Source organism: Cheilinus undulatus, linkage group 13, assembly GCF_018320785.1.
Source record: "Cheilinus undulatus linkage group 13, ASM1832078v1, whole genome shotgun sequence".
NCBI classification, from domain to species: Eukaryota; Metazoa; Chordata; class Actinopteri; order Labriformes; family Labridae; genus Cheilinus; species Cheilinus undulatus.
The window spans coordinates 1,597,711-1,617,357 of NC_054877.1; the positions used below are offsets into that span (position 1 = coordinate 1,597,711).

The 19,647-nt window shown below is 38.5% G+C and overlaps 1 protein-coding gene across 1 annotated transcript in view; it reads right to left on the bottom strand.

Annotated features, from left to right (window-relative positions):
- LOC121520318 (kinesin-associated protein 3-like) overlaps nucleotides 1–19,441 on the bottom strand; it is a 50,632-nt gene extending 31,191 nt beyond the window's left edge. The window contains exons 1-5 of the mRNA XM_041803694.1: nucleotides 19,307–19,441; nucleotides 15,335–15,466; nucleotides 13,806–13,963; nucleotides 11,050–11,111; nucleotides 1,552–1,693 (exon numbers count right to left, since the gene is read on the bottom strand). Coding sequence (XP_041659628.1) covers nucleotides 1,552–1,693; nucleotides 11,050–11,111; nucleotides 13,806–13,963; nucleotides 15,335–15,466; nucleotides 19,307–19,335 — 523 coding nt within the window. The 5' untranslated portion in view covers nucleotides 19,336–19,441. The remainder of the gene's footprint in view (nucleotides 1–1,551; nucleotides 1,694–11,049; nucleotides 11,112–13,805; nucleotides 13,964–15,334; nucleotides 15,467–19,306) is intronic.
- Nucleotides 19,442–19,647: the final 206 nt, after the last annotated feature.

The following is a 19,647-nucleotide window of genomic DNA, read 5'->3' on the forward strand; positions in this document are numbered from 1 at the left end:
TCAGCGTCAGAGAGTCACCGCTTTACAGCACAGATTAACTTCTGACTGATTATGAGACTGAAAAAGAGGTCTAAGAAAGTCCAGTAGCTGATAACACTGATGAAGAATTTCTGATCGGCACAGTTTTCTGTCCAAACATATCAGTAATAATTCTGATAGCTCAGGTGTGTCTGCGCATGATTACATGAGCAGTAGTGGATTAGATTAGATTATTTAAATCCAGACATGCCAGTTAATGTAAAGTTATGTTTGTGTTGGTATACGGCAGTGATACTCAGCGCGTGGGCTCTGGCGCCACATGTGGCTCTTTGTGATTATCTGTGGCTCTTTAATGTCTTCATTTTAAACATTATTCCCCCAGAAAACCTTAAAAAAGGGAAACATTTTTGCCCTTTTTCACAATGTTTTACCACTTTTCACCAATTTAAGATACGTTTTGCTAATAAATACCACTTTCTTCCTATTTTTTAGCCCTTTTTTGCCACTTTTTATCCAATTTTTGAGACTTTTATCCCATTTTACCCATTCAGGATACCTTTTGCCATTAAATACCATTTTTTCCCCATTTTTGACACGTTTTTTGCAACTTTTACCCATTTTTTCTACCACTTTTATGCCATTTTTGCCCTTTTTCACAGTTTTTTTCCAACTTTCACCCACTTAATTTACCTTCTGCCATTAAATACCACTTGTTTCCTATTTTACGGCTCTTTGTTAAAGCAGGATTGAGAAACACAGGTTTACGGTCAGCTCTTGAACACAGAAACCAGATTAATACAGTTAAATAGTTTGGAGTAAATGAATGCTCCTCTAATTAAACCTAGTCACAGCGCTCTAAATATATTCCTATTCCTATAAACACTCAACATCTTATCTGTTTCCTGTTTGTTCTCGCTCCAATAACTGCAGTATTGTTCTGCTTAAATCTCTCACTGTATTTTCTAAGTGATATCAACGTGTACAACAGAACTTTACTAATCGCTGAAGGCTGTTTGTCTGTTTAGTTTTTAGATTAATCGACCGCCTAGAGAAACGCTTGTTCATCAAAAATGACAAATAAGGAGGAAATCAGCTGACAGTTCGCTGTTTTGGTTTAATGTCAAATATGTTTTTGAAGGTGCACAGTGAGTCAGTACAGACTGGAGCCTTGTGTACACGAGCTCAGACCTGGTGTCGTATTTCAGCGTGCTTACGCCCACACTCAGACTGATAAACATGCAGAGATGGACGTTTGATAAATGAGGGCCAGCGTGAGCAGTACCTTCAACATTAATCTAAGTAGCCTCATCTTCATAAAGGTGCTGCTTACATCCATGTGGTCCTCTGCAGGTGTCTCCTGAGAAGTAATATGACTTTAACATGCTGTGCTAGCTATAAAAACTTAATATCCTGGTTGTATCTGTGTGTGAATAAACGGCCTACAGGGGTTAATGGTGAAGGGTTATTCTTGGTTCATTACAGAATGCAGGAGAAACGATGTGGCGTTTCCATCCCGTCCCCAACAGAGGATGTAAAAGGGGCTAGAGGAAGCAGGGGGACTTGGCATCGTACCGTTGTGTAGGAGCTCCTCCAGGTTGTCAGGGTTGCGAGCGAGCTGCAGAATGAGAGCAGAGCCTCGGATCTTCTCTGGGATGCCCTCATAGAGAAGTTCAACATACTCATCTACTCTGGTTATACTGGCCTCTTCATTTAACTAGAGGAAAAACAGCAGAGACACATTTAAACACCATTAATATCACTGAGTGATCAGAGGATCAGAGGCTGAGGTACACTCGACCGTCCAAACAGAATAAACAGAAGTTAAGGTTTCATCAGGCAGCGTGTTAGTGTTAACATGCTAATCACACATGCTAATCACTGTGAAATATGGGTCCAAAATTAATGCATTCTTTCCTTTTTATCGCATTCCTTTGTCCTTGTAGACATGCTGTAGCTAAGCTACTGGAGAGGGGCAGCAGCTGGATGCTACCTGCCCAAGCGTATCCCTGCTTTGATGGAAATAAAAACACTGCCGGGCTTTTAAATGTCTCTTTCCAAACTTTGTCACAGCTCCGTCCAAACAAGTCCAAACTGATCTGCTCTTATGATATCAGACATTTCACTTCTTTCTTGGCTATTAGGCTTCCCAAAATTTACACGAATGTTAATTCACACTAACCACGGATCAATGCGCTTCACTGAGTCATGTTGAACATGCACCCAGTCACATGTATTAATGTATAACAGCGTTTAACACTGTATGAGGCAGAATTAGCTCTTTGGAGCCGTCTCCTTTCGTTTCAGGCCACAGCGGTGTAGCAGTGCAGCATTCAACCTTCAAACTGTAAATCAGCATCATCAGATTCATCCCTTTAGATAAAATAAAGTTATAAAGTTAAAATAACTTTCATTTGATTGGTCAGAACTGTTTCACACGGTCCTTGTGGACAACGATTGAGGGCCTGGTTTCAAAATGTTGAAAAATAAGTTGTAAATGCAAATCAAAGAACAAGATTAACCCTGTTCTGACTGTAGAGAAAAAGATTAATCCTGTTCTGACTTTACAGAACAAGATTAATCCTGTTCTGATTGTACAGAACAAGATTAACCCTGTTCTGACTGTACAGTACAAAATTAATCCTGTTCTGACTGTAGAGAACAAGATTAATCTTGTTCTGACTGTAAAGAACAAGATTAACCCTGTTCTGACTGTAGAGAACAAGATCAACCCTGTTCTGAGTGTAGAGAACAAGATTAACCCTGTTCTGACTGTACAGAACAAAATTAACCCTGTTCTGACTGTACAGCACAAAATTAACCCTGTGCTGACTGTACAGAACAAGATTAACCCTGTTCTGACTGTACAGAACAAGATTAATCCTGTTTTGACTGTACAGAACAAGATTAACCCTGTTCTGACTGTACAGAACAAGATTAATCCTGTTTTGACTGTACAGAACAAGATTAACCCTGTTCTGACTGTACAGAACAAGATTAACCCTGTTCTGACTGTACAGCACAAAATTAATCCTGTTCCGACTGTAGAGAACAAGATTAATCTTGTTCTGACTGTAAAGAACAAGATTAACCCTGTTCTGACTGTAGAGAAAAAGATTAACCCTGTTCTGACTGTACAGAACAAGATTAACCCTGTTCTGACAGTACAGAACAAGATTAACCCTGTTCTGACTGAACAGCACAAAATTAATCCTGTTCTGACTGTAGAGAACAAGATTAATCTTGCTCTGACTGTAAAGAAAAAGATTAACCCTGTTCTGACTGTAGAGAACAAGATTAACCCTATTCTACTGTACAGAACAAGATTAACCCTGTTCTGACTGTACAGAACAAGATTAACCCTGTTCTGACTGTAGAGAACAAGATTAACCCTGTTCTGACTGTACAGAACAAGATTAACCCTGTTCTGATTGTACAGAACAAGATTAACCCTGTTCTGACTGTAGAGAAAAAGATTAACCCTGTTCTGACTGTAGAGAACAAGATTAATCCTGTTCTGACTGTACAGAAAGAGATTAACCCTGTTCTGACTGTACAGAACAAGATTAATCTTGTTCTGACTGTAAAGAACAAGATTAACCCTGTTCTGACTGTAGAGAAAAAGATTAACCCTGTTCTGACTGTACAGAACAAGATTAACCCTGTTCTGACTGTACAGCACAAAATTAGATGTTCTGACTGTAGAGAACAAGATTAATCTTGTTCTGACTGTAGAGAAAAAGATTAACCCTGTTCTGACTGTACAGAACAAGATTAACCCTGTTCTGACTGTACAGAACAAGATTAACCCTGTTCTGACTGTACAGCACAAATTTAATCCTGTTCTGACTGTACAGAACAAGATTAACCCTGTTCTGACTGTAGAGAACAAGATTAATCTTGTTCTGACTGTAGAGAAAAAGATTAACCCTGTTCTGACTGTACAGAACAAGATTAACCCTGTTCTGACAGTACAGAACAAGATTAACCCTGTTCTGACTGTACAGCACAAAATTAATCCTGTTCTGACTGTACAGAACAAGATTAACCCTGTTCTGACTGTACAGCACAAAATTAATCCTGTTCTGACTGTAGAGAACAAGATTAACCCTGTTCTGACTGTACAGAACAAAATTAATCCTGTATTGACAGTAGAGAACAAGATTAACCCTATTCTGACTGTACAGAACAAGATTAACCCTGTTCTGACTGTAGAGAACAAGATTAACCCTGTTCTGACTGTAGAGAACAAGATTAACCCTGTTCTGACTGTACAGAACAAGATTAATCCTGTTTTGACTGTACAGAACAAGATTAATCCTGTTCTGACTGTAGAGAACAAGATTAACCCTGTTCTGACTGTACAGAACAAGATTAACCCTGTTCTGACTGTACAGAACAAGATTAACCCTGTTCTGACTGTAGAGAACAAGATTAACCCCGTTCTGACTGTAGAGAACAAGATTAACCCTGTTCTGACTGTGCAGAACAAGATTAACCCTGTTCTGACTGTGCAGAACAAGATTAACCCTGTTCTGACTGTGCAGAACAAGACTAACCCTGTTCTGACTGTAGAGAACAAGATTAACCCTGTTCTGACTGTACAGAACAAGATTAACCCTGTTCTGACTGTAGAGAACAAGATTAACCCTGTTCTGACTGTACAGAACAAGATTAATCCTATTCTGACTGTACAGAACAAGATTAACCCTGTTCTGACTGTACAGAACAAGATCAATCCTGTTCTGACTTTACAGAACAAGATTAACCCTGTTCTGACTGTAGAGAAAAAGATTAACCCTGTTCTGACTGTACAGAACAAGATTAACCCTGTTCTGACTGTACAGCACAAAATTAGATGTTCTGACTGTAGAGAACAAGATTAATCTTGTTCTGACTGTAGAGAAAAAGATTAACCCTGTTCTGACTGTACAGCACAAATTTAATCCTGTTCTGACTGTACAGAACAAGATTAACCCTGTTCTGACTGTACAGCACAAAATTAATCCTGTTCTGACTGTAGAGAACAAGATTAACCCTGTTCTGACTGTACAGCACAAAATTAATCCTGTTCTGACTGTAGAGAACAAGATTAATCTTGTTCTGACTGTAGAGAAAAAGATTAACCCTGGTCTGACTGTACAGAACAAGATTAACCCTGTTCTGACAGTACAGAACAAGATTAACCCTGTTCTGACTGTACAGCACAAAATTAATCCAGTTCTGACTGTACAGAACAATATTAATCCTGTTCTGACTGTACAGCACAAAATTAATCCTGTTCTGACTGTAGAGAACAAGATTAACCCTGTTCTGACTGTACAGAACAAAATTAATCCTGTATTGACAGTAGAGAACAAGATTAACCCTATTCTGACTGTACAGAACAAGATTAACCCTGTTCTGACTGTAGAGAACAAGATTAACCCTGTTCTGACTGTACAGAACAAGACTAACCCTGTTCTGAATGTAGAGAACAAGATTAACCCTGTTCTGACTGTGCAGAACAAGATTAATCCTGTTCTGACTGTACAGAACAAGATTAATCCTGTTCTGACTGTAGAGAGCAAGATTATCCCTGTTCTGACTGTACAGAACAAGATTAACCCTGTTCTGACTGTACAGAACAAGATCAATCCTGTTCTGACTGTACAGAACAAGATTAACCCTGTTCTGACTGTACAGAACAAGATTAATCCTGTTCTGACTGTACAGAACAAGATTAACCCTGTTCTGACTGTACAGAACAAGATTAACCCTGTTCTGACTGTACAGCACAAAATTAATCCTGTTCTGACTGTACAGAACAAGATTAACCCTGTTCTGACTGTACAGCACAAAATTAATCCTGTTCTGACTGTAGAGAAAAAGATTAACCCTGTTCTGACTGTACAGAACAAAATTAATCCTGTATTGACAGTAGAGAACAAGATTAACCCTATTCTGACTGTACAGAACAAGATTAACCCTGTTCTGACTGTAGAGAACAAGATTAACCCTGTTCTGACTGTACAGAACAAGATTAACCCTGTTCTGACTGTACAGCACAAAATTAATCCTGTTCTGACTGTACAGAACAAGATTAACCCTGTTCTGACTGTACAGCACAAGATTAATCTTGTTCTGACTGTAGAGAAAAAGATTAACCCTGTATTGACAGTACAGAACAAGATTAATCCTGTTCTGACTGTACAGAACAAGATTAATCCTGTTTTGACTGTACAGAACAAGATTAATCCTGTTCTGACTGTAGAGAACAAGATTAACCCTGTTCTGACTGTACAGAACAAGATTAACCCCGTTCTGACTGTACAGAACAAGATTAACCCCGTTCTGACTGTAGAGAACAAGATTAACCCTGTTCTGACTGTGCAGAACAAGATTAACCCTGTTCTGACTGTACAGAACAAGATTAATCCTGTTCTGACTGTACAGAACAAGATTAACCCTGTTCTGACTGTACAGAACAAGATTAACCCTGTTCTGACTGTAGAGAACAAGATTAACCCTGTTCTGACTGTAGAGAACAAGATTAACCCTGTTCTGACTGTACAGAAGAAGATTAACCCTGTTCTGACTGTACAGCACAAATTTAATCCTGTTCTGACTGTACAGCACAGAATTAATTAATCCTGTTCTGACTGTAGAGAGCAAGATTATCCCTGTTCTGACTGTAAAGAACAAGATTAACCCTGTTCTGACTGTACAGAACAAGATCAATCCTGTTCTGACTTTACAGAACAAGATTAATCCTGTTCTGACTGTACAGAACAAGATTAACCCTGTTCTGACTGTACAGAACAAGATTAACCCTGTTCTGACTGTACAGAACAAGATTAACCCTGTTCTGACTGTACAGCACAAAATTAACCCTGTTCTGACTGTACAGAACAAGATTAATCTTGTTCTGACTGTAAAGAACAAGATTAACCCTGTTCTGACTGTAGAGAAAAAGATTAACCCTGTTCTGACTGTACAGAACAAGATTAACCCTGTTCTGACTGTACAGCACAAAATTAGATGTTCTGACTGTAGAGAACAAGATTAATCTTGTTCTGACTGTAGAGAAAAAGATTAACCCTGTTCTGACTGTACAGAACAAGATTAACCCTGTTCTGACTGTACAGAACAAGATTAACCCTGTTCTGACTGTACAGCACAAATTTAATCCTGTTCTGACTGTACAGAACAAGATTAACCCTGTTCTGACTGTACAGCACAAAATTAATCCTGTTCTGACTGTAGAGAACAAGATTAATCTTGTTCTGACTGTAGAGAAAAAGATTAACCCTGTTCTGACTGTACAGAACAAGATTAACCCTGTTCTGACAGTACAGAACAAGATTAACCCTGTTCTGACTGTACAGCACAAAATTAATCCTGTTCTGACTGTACAGAACAAGATTAACCCTGTTCTGACTGTACAGCACAAAATTAATCCTGTTCTGACTGTAGAGAACAAGATTAACCCTGTTCTGACTGTACAGAACAAAATTAATCCTGTATTGACAGTAGAGAACAAGATTAACCCTATTCTGACTGTACAGAACAAGATTAACCCTGTTCTGACTGTAGAGAACAAGATTAACCCTGTTCTGACTGTAGAGAACAAGATTAACCCTGTTCTGACTGTACAGAACAAGATTAATCCTGTTTTGACTGTACAGAACAAGATTAATCCTGTTCTGACTGTAGAGAACAAGATTAACCCTGTTCTGACTGTACAGAACAAGATTAACCCTGTTCTGACTGTACAGAACAAGATTAACCCTGTTCTGACTGTAGAGAACAAGATTAACCCCGTTCTGACTGTAGAGAACAAGATTAACCCTGTTCTGACTGTGCAGAACAAGATTAACCCTGTTCTGACTGTGCAGAACAAGATTAACCCTGTTCTGACTGTGCAGAACAAGACTAACCCTGTTCTGACTGTAGAGAACAAGATTAACCCTGTTCTGACTGTACAGAACAAGATTAACCCTGTTCTGACTGTAGAGAACAAGATTAACCCTGTTCTGACTGTACAGAACAAGATTAATCCTATTCTGACTGTACAGAACAAGATTAACCCTGTTCTGACTGTACAGAACAAGATCAATCCTGTTCTGACTTTACAGAACAAGATTAACCCTGTTCTGACTGTAGAGAAAAAGATTAACCCTGTTCTGACTGTACAGAACAAGATTAACCCTGTTCTGACTGTACAGCACAAAATTAGATGTTCTGACTGTAGAGAACAAGATTAATCTTGTTCTGACTGTAGAGAAAAAGATTAACCCTGTTCTGACTGTACAGCACAAATTTAATCCTGTTCTGACTGTACAGAACAAGATTAACCCTGTTCTGACTGTACAGCACAAAATTAATCCTGTTCTGACTGTAGAGAACAAGATTAACCCTGTTCTGACTGTACAGCACAAAATTAATCCTGTTCTGACTGTAGAGAACAAGATTAATCTTGTTCTGACTGTAGAGAAAAAGATTAACCCTGGTCTGACTGTACAGAACAAGATTAACCCTGTTCTGACTGTACAGAACAAGATTAACCCTGTTCTGACTGTACAGCACAAAATTAATCCAGTTCTGACTGTACAGAACAATATTAATCCTGTTCTGACTGTACAGCACAAAATTAATCCTGTTCTGACTGTAGAGAACAAGATTAACCCTGTTCTGACTGTACAGAACAAAATTAATCCTGTATTGACAGTAGAGAACAAGATTAACCCTATTCTGACTGTACAGAACAAGATTAACCCTGTTCTGACTGTAGAGAACAAGATTAACCCTGTTCTGACTGTACAGAACAAGATTAACCCTGTTCTGACTGTAGAGAACAAGATTAACCCTGTTCTGACTGTACAGAACAAGATTAATCCTGTTTTGACTGTACAGAACAAGATTAATCCTGTTCTGACTGTAGAGAACAAGATTAACCCTGTTCTGACTGTACAGAACAAGATTAACCCTGTTCTGACTGTAGAGAACAAGATTAACCCCGTTCTGACTGTAGAGAACAAGATTAACCCTGTTCTGACTGTGCAGAACAAGATTAACCCTGTTCTGACTGTGCAGAACAAGACTAACCCTGTTCTGACTGTAGAGAACAAGATTAACCCTGTTCTGACTGTACAGAACAAGACTAACCCTGTTCTGAATGTAGAGAACAAGATTAACCCTGTTCTGACTGTACAGAACAAGATTAATCCTGTTCTGACTGTACAGAACAAGATTAATCCTGTTCTGACTGTAGAGAGCAAGATTATCCCTGTTCTGACTGTACAGAACAAGATTAACCCTGTTCTGACTGTACAGAACAAGATCAATCCTGTTCTGACTTTACAGAACAAGATTAGCCCTGTTCTGACTGTACAGAACAAGATTAACCCTGTTCTGACTGTACAGAACAAGATTAATCCTGTTCTGACTGTAGAGAACAAGATTAACCCTGTTCTGACTGTACAGAACAAGATTAACCCTGTTCTGACTGTACAGCACAAAATTAATCCTGTTCTGACTGTACAGAACAAGATTAACCCTGTTCTGACTGTACAGCACAAGATTAATCTTGTTCTGACTGTAGAGAAAAAGATTAACCCTGTATTGACAGTACAGAACAAGATTAATCCTGTTCTGACTGTACAGAACAAGATTAATCCTGTTTTGACTGTACAGAACAAGATTAATCCTGTTCTGACTGTAGAGAACAAGATTAACCCTGTTCTGACTGTACAGAACAAGATTAACCCCGTTCTGACTGTACAGAACAAGATTAACCCCGTTCTGACTGTAGAGAACAAGATTAACCCTGTTCTGACTGTGCAGAACAAGATTAACCCTGTTCTGACTGTACAGAACAAGATTAATCCTGTTCTGACTGTAGAGAACAAGATTAACCCTGTTCTGACTGTACAGAACAAGATTAACCCTGTTCTGACTGTAGAGAACAAGATTAACCCTGTTCTGACTGTAGAGAACAAGATTAACCCTGTTCTGACTGTACAGAAGAAGATTAACCCTGTTCTGACTGTACAGCACAAATTTAATCCTGTTCTGACTGTACAGCACAGAATTAATTAATCCTGTTCTGACTGTAGAGAGCAAGATTATCCCTGTTCTGACTGTAAAGAACAAGATTAACCCTGTTCTGACTGTACAGAACAAGATCAATCCTGTTCTGACTTTACAGAACAAGATTAATCCTGTTCTGACTGTACAGAACAAGATTAACCCTGTTCTGACTGTACAGAACAAGATTAACCCTGTTCTGACTGTACAGAACAAGATTAACCCTGTTCTGACTGTACAGCACAAAATTAACCCTGTTCTGACTGTACAGAACAAGATTAATCTTGTTCTGACTTTAAAGAACAAGATTAACCCTGTTCTGACTGTAGAGAAAAAGATTAACCCTGTTCTGACTGTACAGAACAAGATTAACCCTGTTCTGACTGTACAGAACAAGATTAACCCTGTTCTGACTGTAGAGAACAAGATTAACCCCGTTCTGACTGTAGAGAACAAGATTAACCCTGTTCTGACTGTGCAGAACAAGATTAACCCTGTTCTGACTGTACAGAACAAGATTAACCCTGTTCTGACTGTACAGAACAAGATTAACCCTGTTCTGACTGTACAGAACAAGATTAACCCTGTTCTGACTGTACAGCACAAATTTAATCCTGTTCTGACTGTACAGCACAAAATTAATCCTGTTCTGACTGTAGAGAACAAGATTAACCCTGTTCTGACTGTACAGCACAAAATTAATCCTGTTCTGACTGTAGAGAACAAGATTAATCTTGTTCTGACTGTAGAGAAAAAGATTAACCCTGGTCTGACTGTACAGCACAAATTTAATCCTGTTCTGACTGTACAGCACAAAATTAACCCTGTTCTGACTGTAGAGAGCAAGATTATCCCTGTTCTGACTGTAAAGAACAAGATTAACCCTGTTCTGACTGTACAGAACAAGATCAATCCTGTTCTGACTTTACAGAACAAGATTAATCCTGTTCTGATTGTAATGAAAGGACACAAACATGCAGAGGCAGTCAGATTTTAGATTGTTACCTCCACTCCTTCAAACGGTGTGAGCTCTCTGGGTCTGACGGCTTTTTTCTCTTTCTTCTCCACTAAGAACACAGAAATTCAAACAGCTGTTAAATACGTTTCATTTATACATCGATTTAAACCAATGTTCCTCAACCCTGCTTCACTAAAGAGACAAACTGTTGAAAAATACCGTTGCAAGAGCCACAGTCTAAGTGGTGAAAACTAGAGCCCGACTGATTTATCGGCGGGCCGATGAATTGGGCAGATTATAGCGTTTCACAGATTAATCAACATTGGCCAAAATGCAGATATATTGCATGATACATTAACTTTTTTGCGGAGATTGTCTCTGCTCCTGTCGCTCTGTGTGTCTCCATGCTGGACTCAGCACGAGTGCCTGGCCCATCCCCCTCAGACACAGAGCGTTCATGTACAGTATATATCCTGTGTATATCAGTGTTCTTCTTTAATATATCGGCCAAAGTATTGGTTATCGGCCAACATATCGGATATCGGCCGATATATTGGATATCTGCTTTTTTTAAGCCCCCAATATCGGTACCAGCACCGGCCCCAAAAATCCCATATCGGTCAGGCTCTAGTGAAAAATAAGGAAAAAAATAGCTTGAAGTAACAATAAAAATAAGTTAAAGGTGGCCAAAATGGTTGAAAAGCAACAAAAATTGGTGAAAATTGTCAAAAATGAATAAGAAGTGACAAAAATGAGTTACAGGTGGCAAAAAAATGGTTTAAAAGTTGCAAAAAATAGTCAAAAAAGTTGAGAAAGTGGTATTTAATGGCAAAAGGTAGCTTAAATGGACAAATATGGGATAAAAGTGGCAAAAAATGGAAAAAAGTGGCAAAAATAGTTTAAAAAGTAGGAAAAGTGGTATTTAATGGCAAAAGGTAGCTTAAATGGACAAATATGGGATAAAAGTGGCAAAAAATGGAAAAAGTGGCAAAAATAGTTTAAAAAGTAGGAAAAAGTGGTATTTAATGGCAAAAGGTAGCTTAAATGGACAAATATGGGATAAAAGTGGCAAATAAATTAAAAAAGTGGCAAAAATAGTTAAAAAAGTAGGAAAAAGTGGTATTTAATGGCAAACGGTAGCTTAAATGGACAAATATGGGATAAAAGTGGCAAAAAATGGAAAAAAGTGGCAAAAATAGTTTAAAAAGTAGGAAAAAGTGGTATTTAATGGCAAAAGGTAGCTTAAATGGACAAATATGGGATAAAAGTGGCAAATAAATTTAAAAAGTGGCAAAAATAGTTTAAAAAGTAGGAAAAAGTGGTATTTAATGGCAAAAGGTAGCTTAAATGGACAAATATGGGATAAAAGTGGCAAATAAATTAAAAAAGTGGCAAAAAAAGTAGGAAAAAGTGGTATTTAATGGCAAAAAGGTAGCTTAAATGGACAAATATGGGATGGCAAAATTGAAAAAAGTGGCAAAAATAGTTTAAAAAGTAGGAAAAAGTGGTATTTAATGGCAAAAGGTAGCTTAAATGGACAAATATGGGATAAAAGTGACAAATAAATTTAAAAAGTGGCAAAAATAGTTTAAAAAGTAGGAAAAAGTGGTATTTAATGGCAAAAGGTAGCTTAAATGGAAAAATATGGGATAAAAGTGGCAAAAAATGGTCCAAAAGTGGTAAAAAGGTGGTAAAATGAGTGACTAAAGTCACTAAAATTGGCAAAAAGAAGTAAAGAGTGGCAAAAATGGGCAAAAAATAGGAAACAAGTGGCATTTAATGGCAAAAGGTAAATTAAGTGGGTGAAAAGTAGTGAAAAAAAATGTGCAAAAATGGAATAAAAGTGGTAAAAGGGAGTGGCTAGAATGGGCAAAAACTAGGAAAAAAGTGGAATGTAATGACAAAAGGTATATGAAGTGGGTGAAAATGGGAAGAAAAAACTGTAAAAAGGGGCAAAAATGCCATAAAAAAGGCTTAAAAAATAGCTTAAAACTAGAAAAAGAAAGTGTCAAAACGGAAAAAGTTGAGAAAGTGGTATTTAATGGCAAAGGTAGCTTAAATGGACAAAAATGGGATAAAAGTGGCAAAAAAATTTTAAAAAGTGGCAAAAATAGTCAAAAAAGTAGGAAAAAGTGGTATTTAATGGCAAAAAGTAACTTAAATGGATGAAAAGTGGAAAAAAATGGTGAAAAAGACAAAAAAATCCCTTTTAAAGGTTTTCTTGAAAAATAATATTTAAAATCAAGACATATAAGAGGCAAATAAATAATCCCAAAAGAGCCACACATTGAGTATCACTGATTTAAACAGTTCCTATCACGAAACTGGATATCCATGAAAAACCAACAACTTTAGCATCATTCATTCATTCATCAGTCCTAAAATTTCTCTAAAAGTTTCTAAGAACTCCAAGTTAAATTCTTCAGATCTGCCAGCGGTGCTGGCATTGTTCCTAACGTCCCCAAACCTTCTATCATGATGTTCTGTTTTGGCATTTCATTGAGATTTTGGATGAAATGACTTCTAGTAAAATAAATTATTTAATGGAACAATCTCTGATCTCACATGCGATCACTGTCTCTCATGGTCTGGATGCAAACGTCTCTGTAGTGTTTAACAACTTCAACAAAGAGCTACAGCCTGAACAGGCTCTAAACCTGCAGCAGAAACTCAAATCCTTGTTTAGTCTTCATTCATGCACAGTCAGCTAATAGAGACCAGTACTCAATAACACATTCAGCTTTCAGGGGACAAAAAGAGAGAATTTACTGTAAAAACACATCAACGATGTAGTATGGCTGACCTTTGCCCTCCACTGGGGATGACTTCCTGTTCTGTAAGTAGTACAGGAGCTGCTCCACCTGGGGCAAACGGGACGGAGGGATGAGTTTACACTCCTCCACCACTTTCTTTGCCAAAGCTCCCACATCTGTTCCAGGAGAAAGGCTTTTCACACGGACACTGGAGGAGGGAGGAGAGAGCACGCTAAGGCAGGTTGGTTCCTTTGTTATCAAGAATTTAAAGGTGTTTTGGATGATTCACTAATACCAGAGAGGACCAACCAAATTCTTGTTGAGCTGAAGTTAACGCACATTTAACACCTGAAATCAGGGGTGTCAAACTCAAGGCCCGGGGGCCAAATCCGGCCTGTGGAACAGTTCCACCCGGCCCACAAGATCAATCACATTCTTATTAAAACTGTCTCTAAAATATGAGGTCTGCAGATTTCCTCCAGTGTAAAAATGTAAACTTAACCTTGATGATATCAAACATCCTCAGAAAAATGTGAAAAAAAAAAGTAAAAAATCACTAGATAAAAAGAAATGTGGGAAAAAAATTCATTTGTGTTTTCATTTCATATTTTCAATTTTGCATTGCACAATTATGACTTCAATCTATCATTTTGACTTTTTATCTAATATTTCAAGCTTTTCAATTCATTATTTTGACCTTTCTATCATATTTTGACTTTATAGGTGCTCCATTTTCAATTTAAAGCCATTGTGTTGCCTTGAAAACATGATTGTGACTTTCTTTTGTATATATTTGCCTTCTAAAAGCATTATTCTCAGATTCTGAGCCTTTTAACTTATCATTTTGACTTTTTTAACCTCAGAATCATTTATCATAATTGCTAGTTTTTCCCACATAATTTATTACTGGTGAAAATGAGGTGGACAGTTTGGTTAAATGTGGGCCCTGTTAGACCCTCAGGTTAGACCTTAGCTCAGGATCCAGCCCCTTCTGGGGTTGAGTTTGACACTCCTGCCTTAAATACAGCAGAAGAACAGGATTAGTACACAGCTGAAATAAAGGAAAACCAAACGGTCGTTTGTAGCTGCAGATTAAGGAAGGGACATGCACAGAGCGGCTGCATGCTGCTTCATAAAGCACACTCGTGTGTGAAACAGCAGGGTGTATTTACAACTGTGATTACAGGACAGTTCATCTGTAGTTAAATTCTTCATCGTAAATATTATTGTATATTACTATATATAACTGGATGCATGCTGGTAGGTTATCAGAAGAAATCTTTAATCTGGTGTCATTCTTGCTGCAGACTTCACCACGAGGCAAAGATAAGCCGATGCCATCAGTGCCTCAAACACAGAAATAAACTCTGACGTGTGGCTATGTTCTTGTGGTCAGTATGACAGGTCGGAGTCACACAAGTTCATATGTGAAACAAACATTCAGTCCAAAGCCTCTGAAATACAGAACTGAATGGACTGAAGCATAAAAGGGAAACTAAGAAGTGAACCATGACAGCAGACAGGTATCTGGGAGAATCAGAAACCAGACTGAACCCGACTCTGAAAAATCCCCACTCACATTTTTTGTCCTTCCTTTCGTTCGCCCAGCATGTGACCTCCAGTCTCTCCCAGTATAGAAGCTTCCACCTCATAGTGGACCACCAGAGCCTTCTCTGTGGGATGAACATCCAAACTGCCCACAGTCACCTTACTGCGGGTCAGAGGAAAAGAGTTTATTAGATCATACCCAGAGCATTTATTCTTTACGTCAGACCTTTGTCAGTCAGTAGACTATTTTATACAGTTTTACTGGGTCAGATGAGCACCATCTACACACATTTATTCTTTGTTTCATACCTTTAGACCAGCGTTAGTCAACAATACCTTTGCAAAAGCCACAATCTAAGTGGTGAAAAGTGGCAAAACAGCCTGAAGTAACAATAACATCTAGAAAAGCACTGACAGAGCGCAGACCTCTACCATCAGCCCTATCTCCCAATAGTACAGAATCCTTTAAAAACATTCCTGCATCCAGACAGGGATCCGGATCACTCTCAAAATCTAATCAGTTCTTCCTTATGCCATTTCTGACATTTCCTGAAAATTTCATAAAAATCCATACATAACTTTTTGGGTTATGTTGCTAACAAATGAACAAACAAACAAGCAAACCCACCCGATCACATGACCTCCTTGGCGGTCGGTAATAAGTAAGGTGGCAAAAATGGTACGATAGGGGCAAAGAAGTGGCAAAAAATGGGAGAAAAGTGACTGAAATAGACTAAAAGTAGTCAAGAGTGGAAAAATAAGGAAAAATAGGTGACAAGTGCTATTTAATGGCAAAAGGCAGCTTAAATGGGCAAAAAGTGGCGAAAAGGGGCAAAATGGTATAAAAGTGGCTAAAAGAAGTTGCAAAAAATGGGCCAAAAAGAGGAAACAAGTGGTGGCAAAAGGTAGCTTAAATGGATGAAAAATGGTTGAAAAAAATGGAAAAAAGTAGCAAAAAGGAGGCAAAAAATGAGAGAAGAGTGACTAAAATGGGCAAAAACAGTCAAGAGTGGCAAAATAGGGCAAAAAAGAAAAATGGGAAACAAGTGGTGGCAAAAGGTAGCTTAAATGGGCAAAAAGTGGTGAAAAGGGGCAAAAATGGAAAAAAGTGTCAAAAAGAAGTGGCAAAAATGAGCCTAGCCCCCCAGTGCCTGACTGAGCTCCTCCACTACCATGTCCCTGTCAGAACACTGAGATCGACTAATCAGTTGTTGTTGGTCACCCCCAAAACAAGGTACAAAACCAAAGGTGACCAAGCCTTTGTGACGGCTGCCCCTCCACTCTGGAACAACTTGCCCTGGCATATCCGCTCTGCGGAATCAACTGAGGTTTTTAAATTATCTGTAAAGACTCACCTCTTCTCCCTGGCTTTTAATCAAGGTTGAGTGGACATCTGGCAAAATCTTAACTACATTTTTAACTTTTTAATATATATATATATATATATATATATTTGCACTGTGTTTATGTATCTTGGTATTGTATCTGCACTGCTTTGATCTGTACAGCACTTTGGTCAACCCCGGCTGTTTTAAACATGCTTTATAAATAAAGTTTGAGTTGAGTTGAAACGGGGGTTCTTAATGGCAAAGGCTAGCTTAAATGGGGAAAAGTAGCAAAAAAAGGTGAAAGGGGGCAAAAATGGAGAGAAAGTGACAAAAAGAAGTGGCAAAAATGGGCAGAAAAGTAGGAAAAAAGGGGTATTTGGGGGAAAAGGGACTTTTATTGGATGAAAAGTGGCAGAAAAATGCTGAGCAGGGCAAAAATGGGATAAATGGGACAATTACGCTTGACAAGTTAAACCCTCTGTATAAGTCTAGGAAACAAACCGATTAATTTCTGAGGTTGAAGTTTCCCTTTTTTAAGGTTTTCTGGGGGAATAATATTTAAAATGAAGGCATTAAAGAGCCACAAATAATAACTAAAGAGCCACACATTGAGTATGACTGATGTAACTCCAGTTACTCCACCTAGATTCATGAAAACTATAGTCTGCATACTGAGTTTAAATCATTTATTCAAAGATAAACATGAAGATAAAGCTCCTGACAGGAGTAGAACTAAACTATCAGACTGGTCTCAAACATTTAAACGTTAACGAACGGAGCCAAGCTACCGTAGAACAGGCTGCTTTAGCCATAGACATTATATACCTACGTTTATACCATGGTCTGGGTAAATACTCGATTCTGATTGGCTCTGGAAATTCCATTGGTGTCAATTAACCTCTGATATACGGACACCTTTCGAACTTCTCAAGTAGTCCCCCAAATTAATGCGCAGCAGCCATTAGCCGTTACTCTGTTAGGAGTAACCATAGCAACCTGAGACTGTCATATTTTCTGAGTCTGAGCTGGCGTTTCCACTAGACTTTTTTGTCCCCGGTCAAAATGACGGGTGTCACAGATTAACTGGTGTTGAATTAACTGGTGATAGTGAGGCAGATGTTAAGGGGGTGTGGCTTTCGACGGTTTGTGTTTACCTGCCAAATAGCGCTGAAAATGCAGTAACATCGCCTGTTTTTCTGTTATGACAATTTATTGGTACTTGTGGGGATATTACCGTCACGTGATAAATGTTAGGGGAGTCAAAAAGTACGTTTAAAGACTCAAAATACCTGGAAAGAAAATATAGGTGACTGTGCAGGTGCCTGTTAATTAACAATGCAAACAGAGGTGAAACGCCGTGTAAACTTCTTGTTTTAAGTGGAATATTTTTGTACAGGATGGTTGTGGTTAGGAATTGGATGCATTAAGGAATTTTTAGACTTATCCGTAGTATAAATGGGACACAAACTTTATACGGGATTAGTTCAAACGCAGCAGGTAAGTGGAGTAGAAAGACGTGCTGACTGTGTTAAACTGTGATAGCTTGGTTATGTTTAATTAAAGGAAATGTACAAACGTTTAGTCTGCATGGCAGCATGTGGCGCTTTTATGAGCTTGGAAAGCGTAATGACAGACTCCAGGTTTAAGACCAGTTACCTAAGAGGGTCTTATCTTTTATATCCGATGTGTTTCCAGTGAGTGAGTATGGCAAAAACCTCACCTCCCTCCTGTTCTAACTGCTATAAACTATTGTCAGAGTATTCAAATAACACAAACAAAAGAAAGAAGACATTATTTCTTTGTAGAGCCAACGAGGAAACGCGTCTGATCAACCGGCAGGATAATATCTGATAAATATTGACTGTCTGGCGGAGAATCAGCACCTGCAGGGCGTGGACAGCTCTGTTTCTCCTCTGTGACCTCATAGTGCTGAAGGAGGAATTATTCTGTTTATTCAAACAGCTGGTCTGCTAAAACTAAGCTTTCTATCAGATGACTGTTCATGTTAACTACAGGTTTATAGTCTGATCACTGATGACTCTCAGTCTCACTCTCTTTCACTGATAAATCCGTTCAGGAAGTGTGCTGAGCAGACTAGTTTTTTTGTTCCGTTGTGACTTCCTATCTATGGCCCGTCCTATTTACTGGAGTAGTGAATAACGTTTACATTCCCTAAGAACGGTATGGGATTGGAATGGCTGTTCCAGTTATTAGTCAAGCCCTCAGGCGTTGCTAGGAAAAATAAATAATTGTTTCAGTAAAACTTTCTATTTTGATCACAAAACATATGAAATCATAAATTAGTAGTTTTATTAATTATTTCTGTTGGCAAGTGACCATGGTATAAGCGGGTTAATGCCCGACGAGGAGGCCGATAGTCAGGACTCAGCGGAGGTAACCGTTCACACCTCCTCCATGTCTGTAGCTAGCATCAGTCTGACTAATGGTACTGATCCTCTCATGAATGAGGCTCACAGATCAGATGCTAACCTCTCTCCACACACACAAACACACACACACACACACATTAACATTTCCTCTCTCACCGTTTCAGGTAGAGCTCACACACACACAGACACACCACACACATTAACATTTCCTCTCTCATCGTTTCAGGTAGAGCTCACACACACACAGACACACACACACACACACATTAACATATCCTCTCTCACCGTTTCAGGTAGCGCGCGTCATCCTGCATCGTCCTGTAATGTGATGTTTCAGAGTCTGGCCTACTTAAACCGCTTTAATCACATTAATGCTTCAGAATCACTGCCATTCACTCATCAGCATCCTCAGTCTTCTTCTTCTTCTTCTTCTGTTTACACCCGCTAACATCGATGACTTTGGCGCACTACCGCCACCTCCTGTCACGGAGGTTTGGCTCTGTCTAGTCTCCATGCTCCCCTGAGATCTAGTTTATGGAGGACCAAACCTGCCAAAATTCAAAATATATAAATAAATTAAAGTAAAAATAAAAACAAAAATAAAAAATAAAATTTCAAAAGTTAAA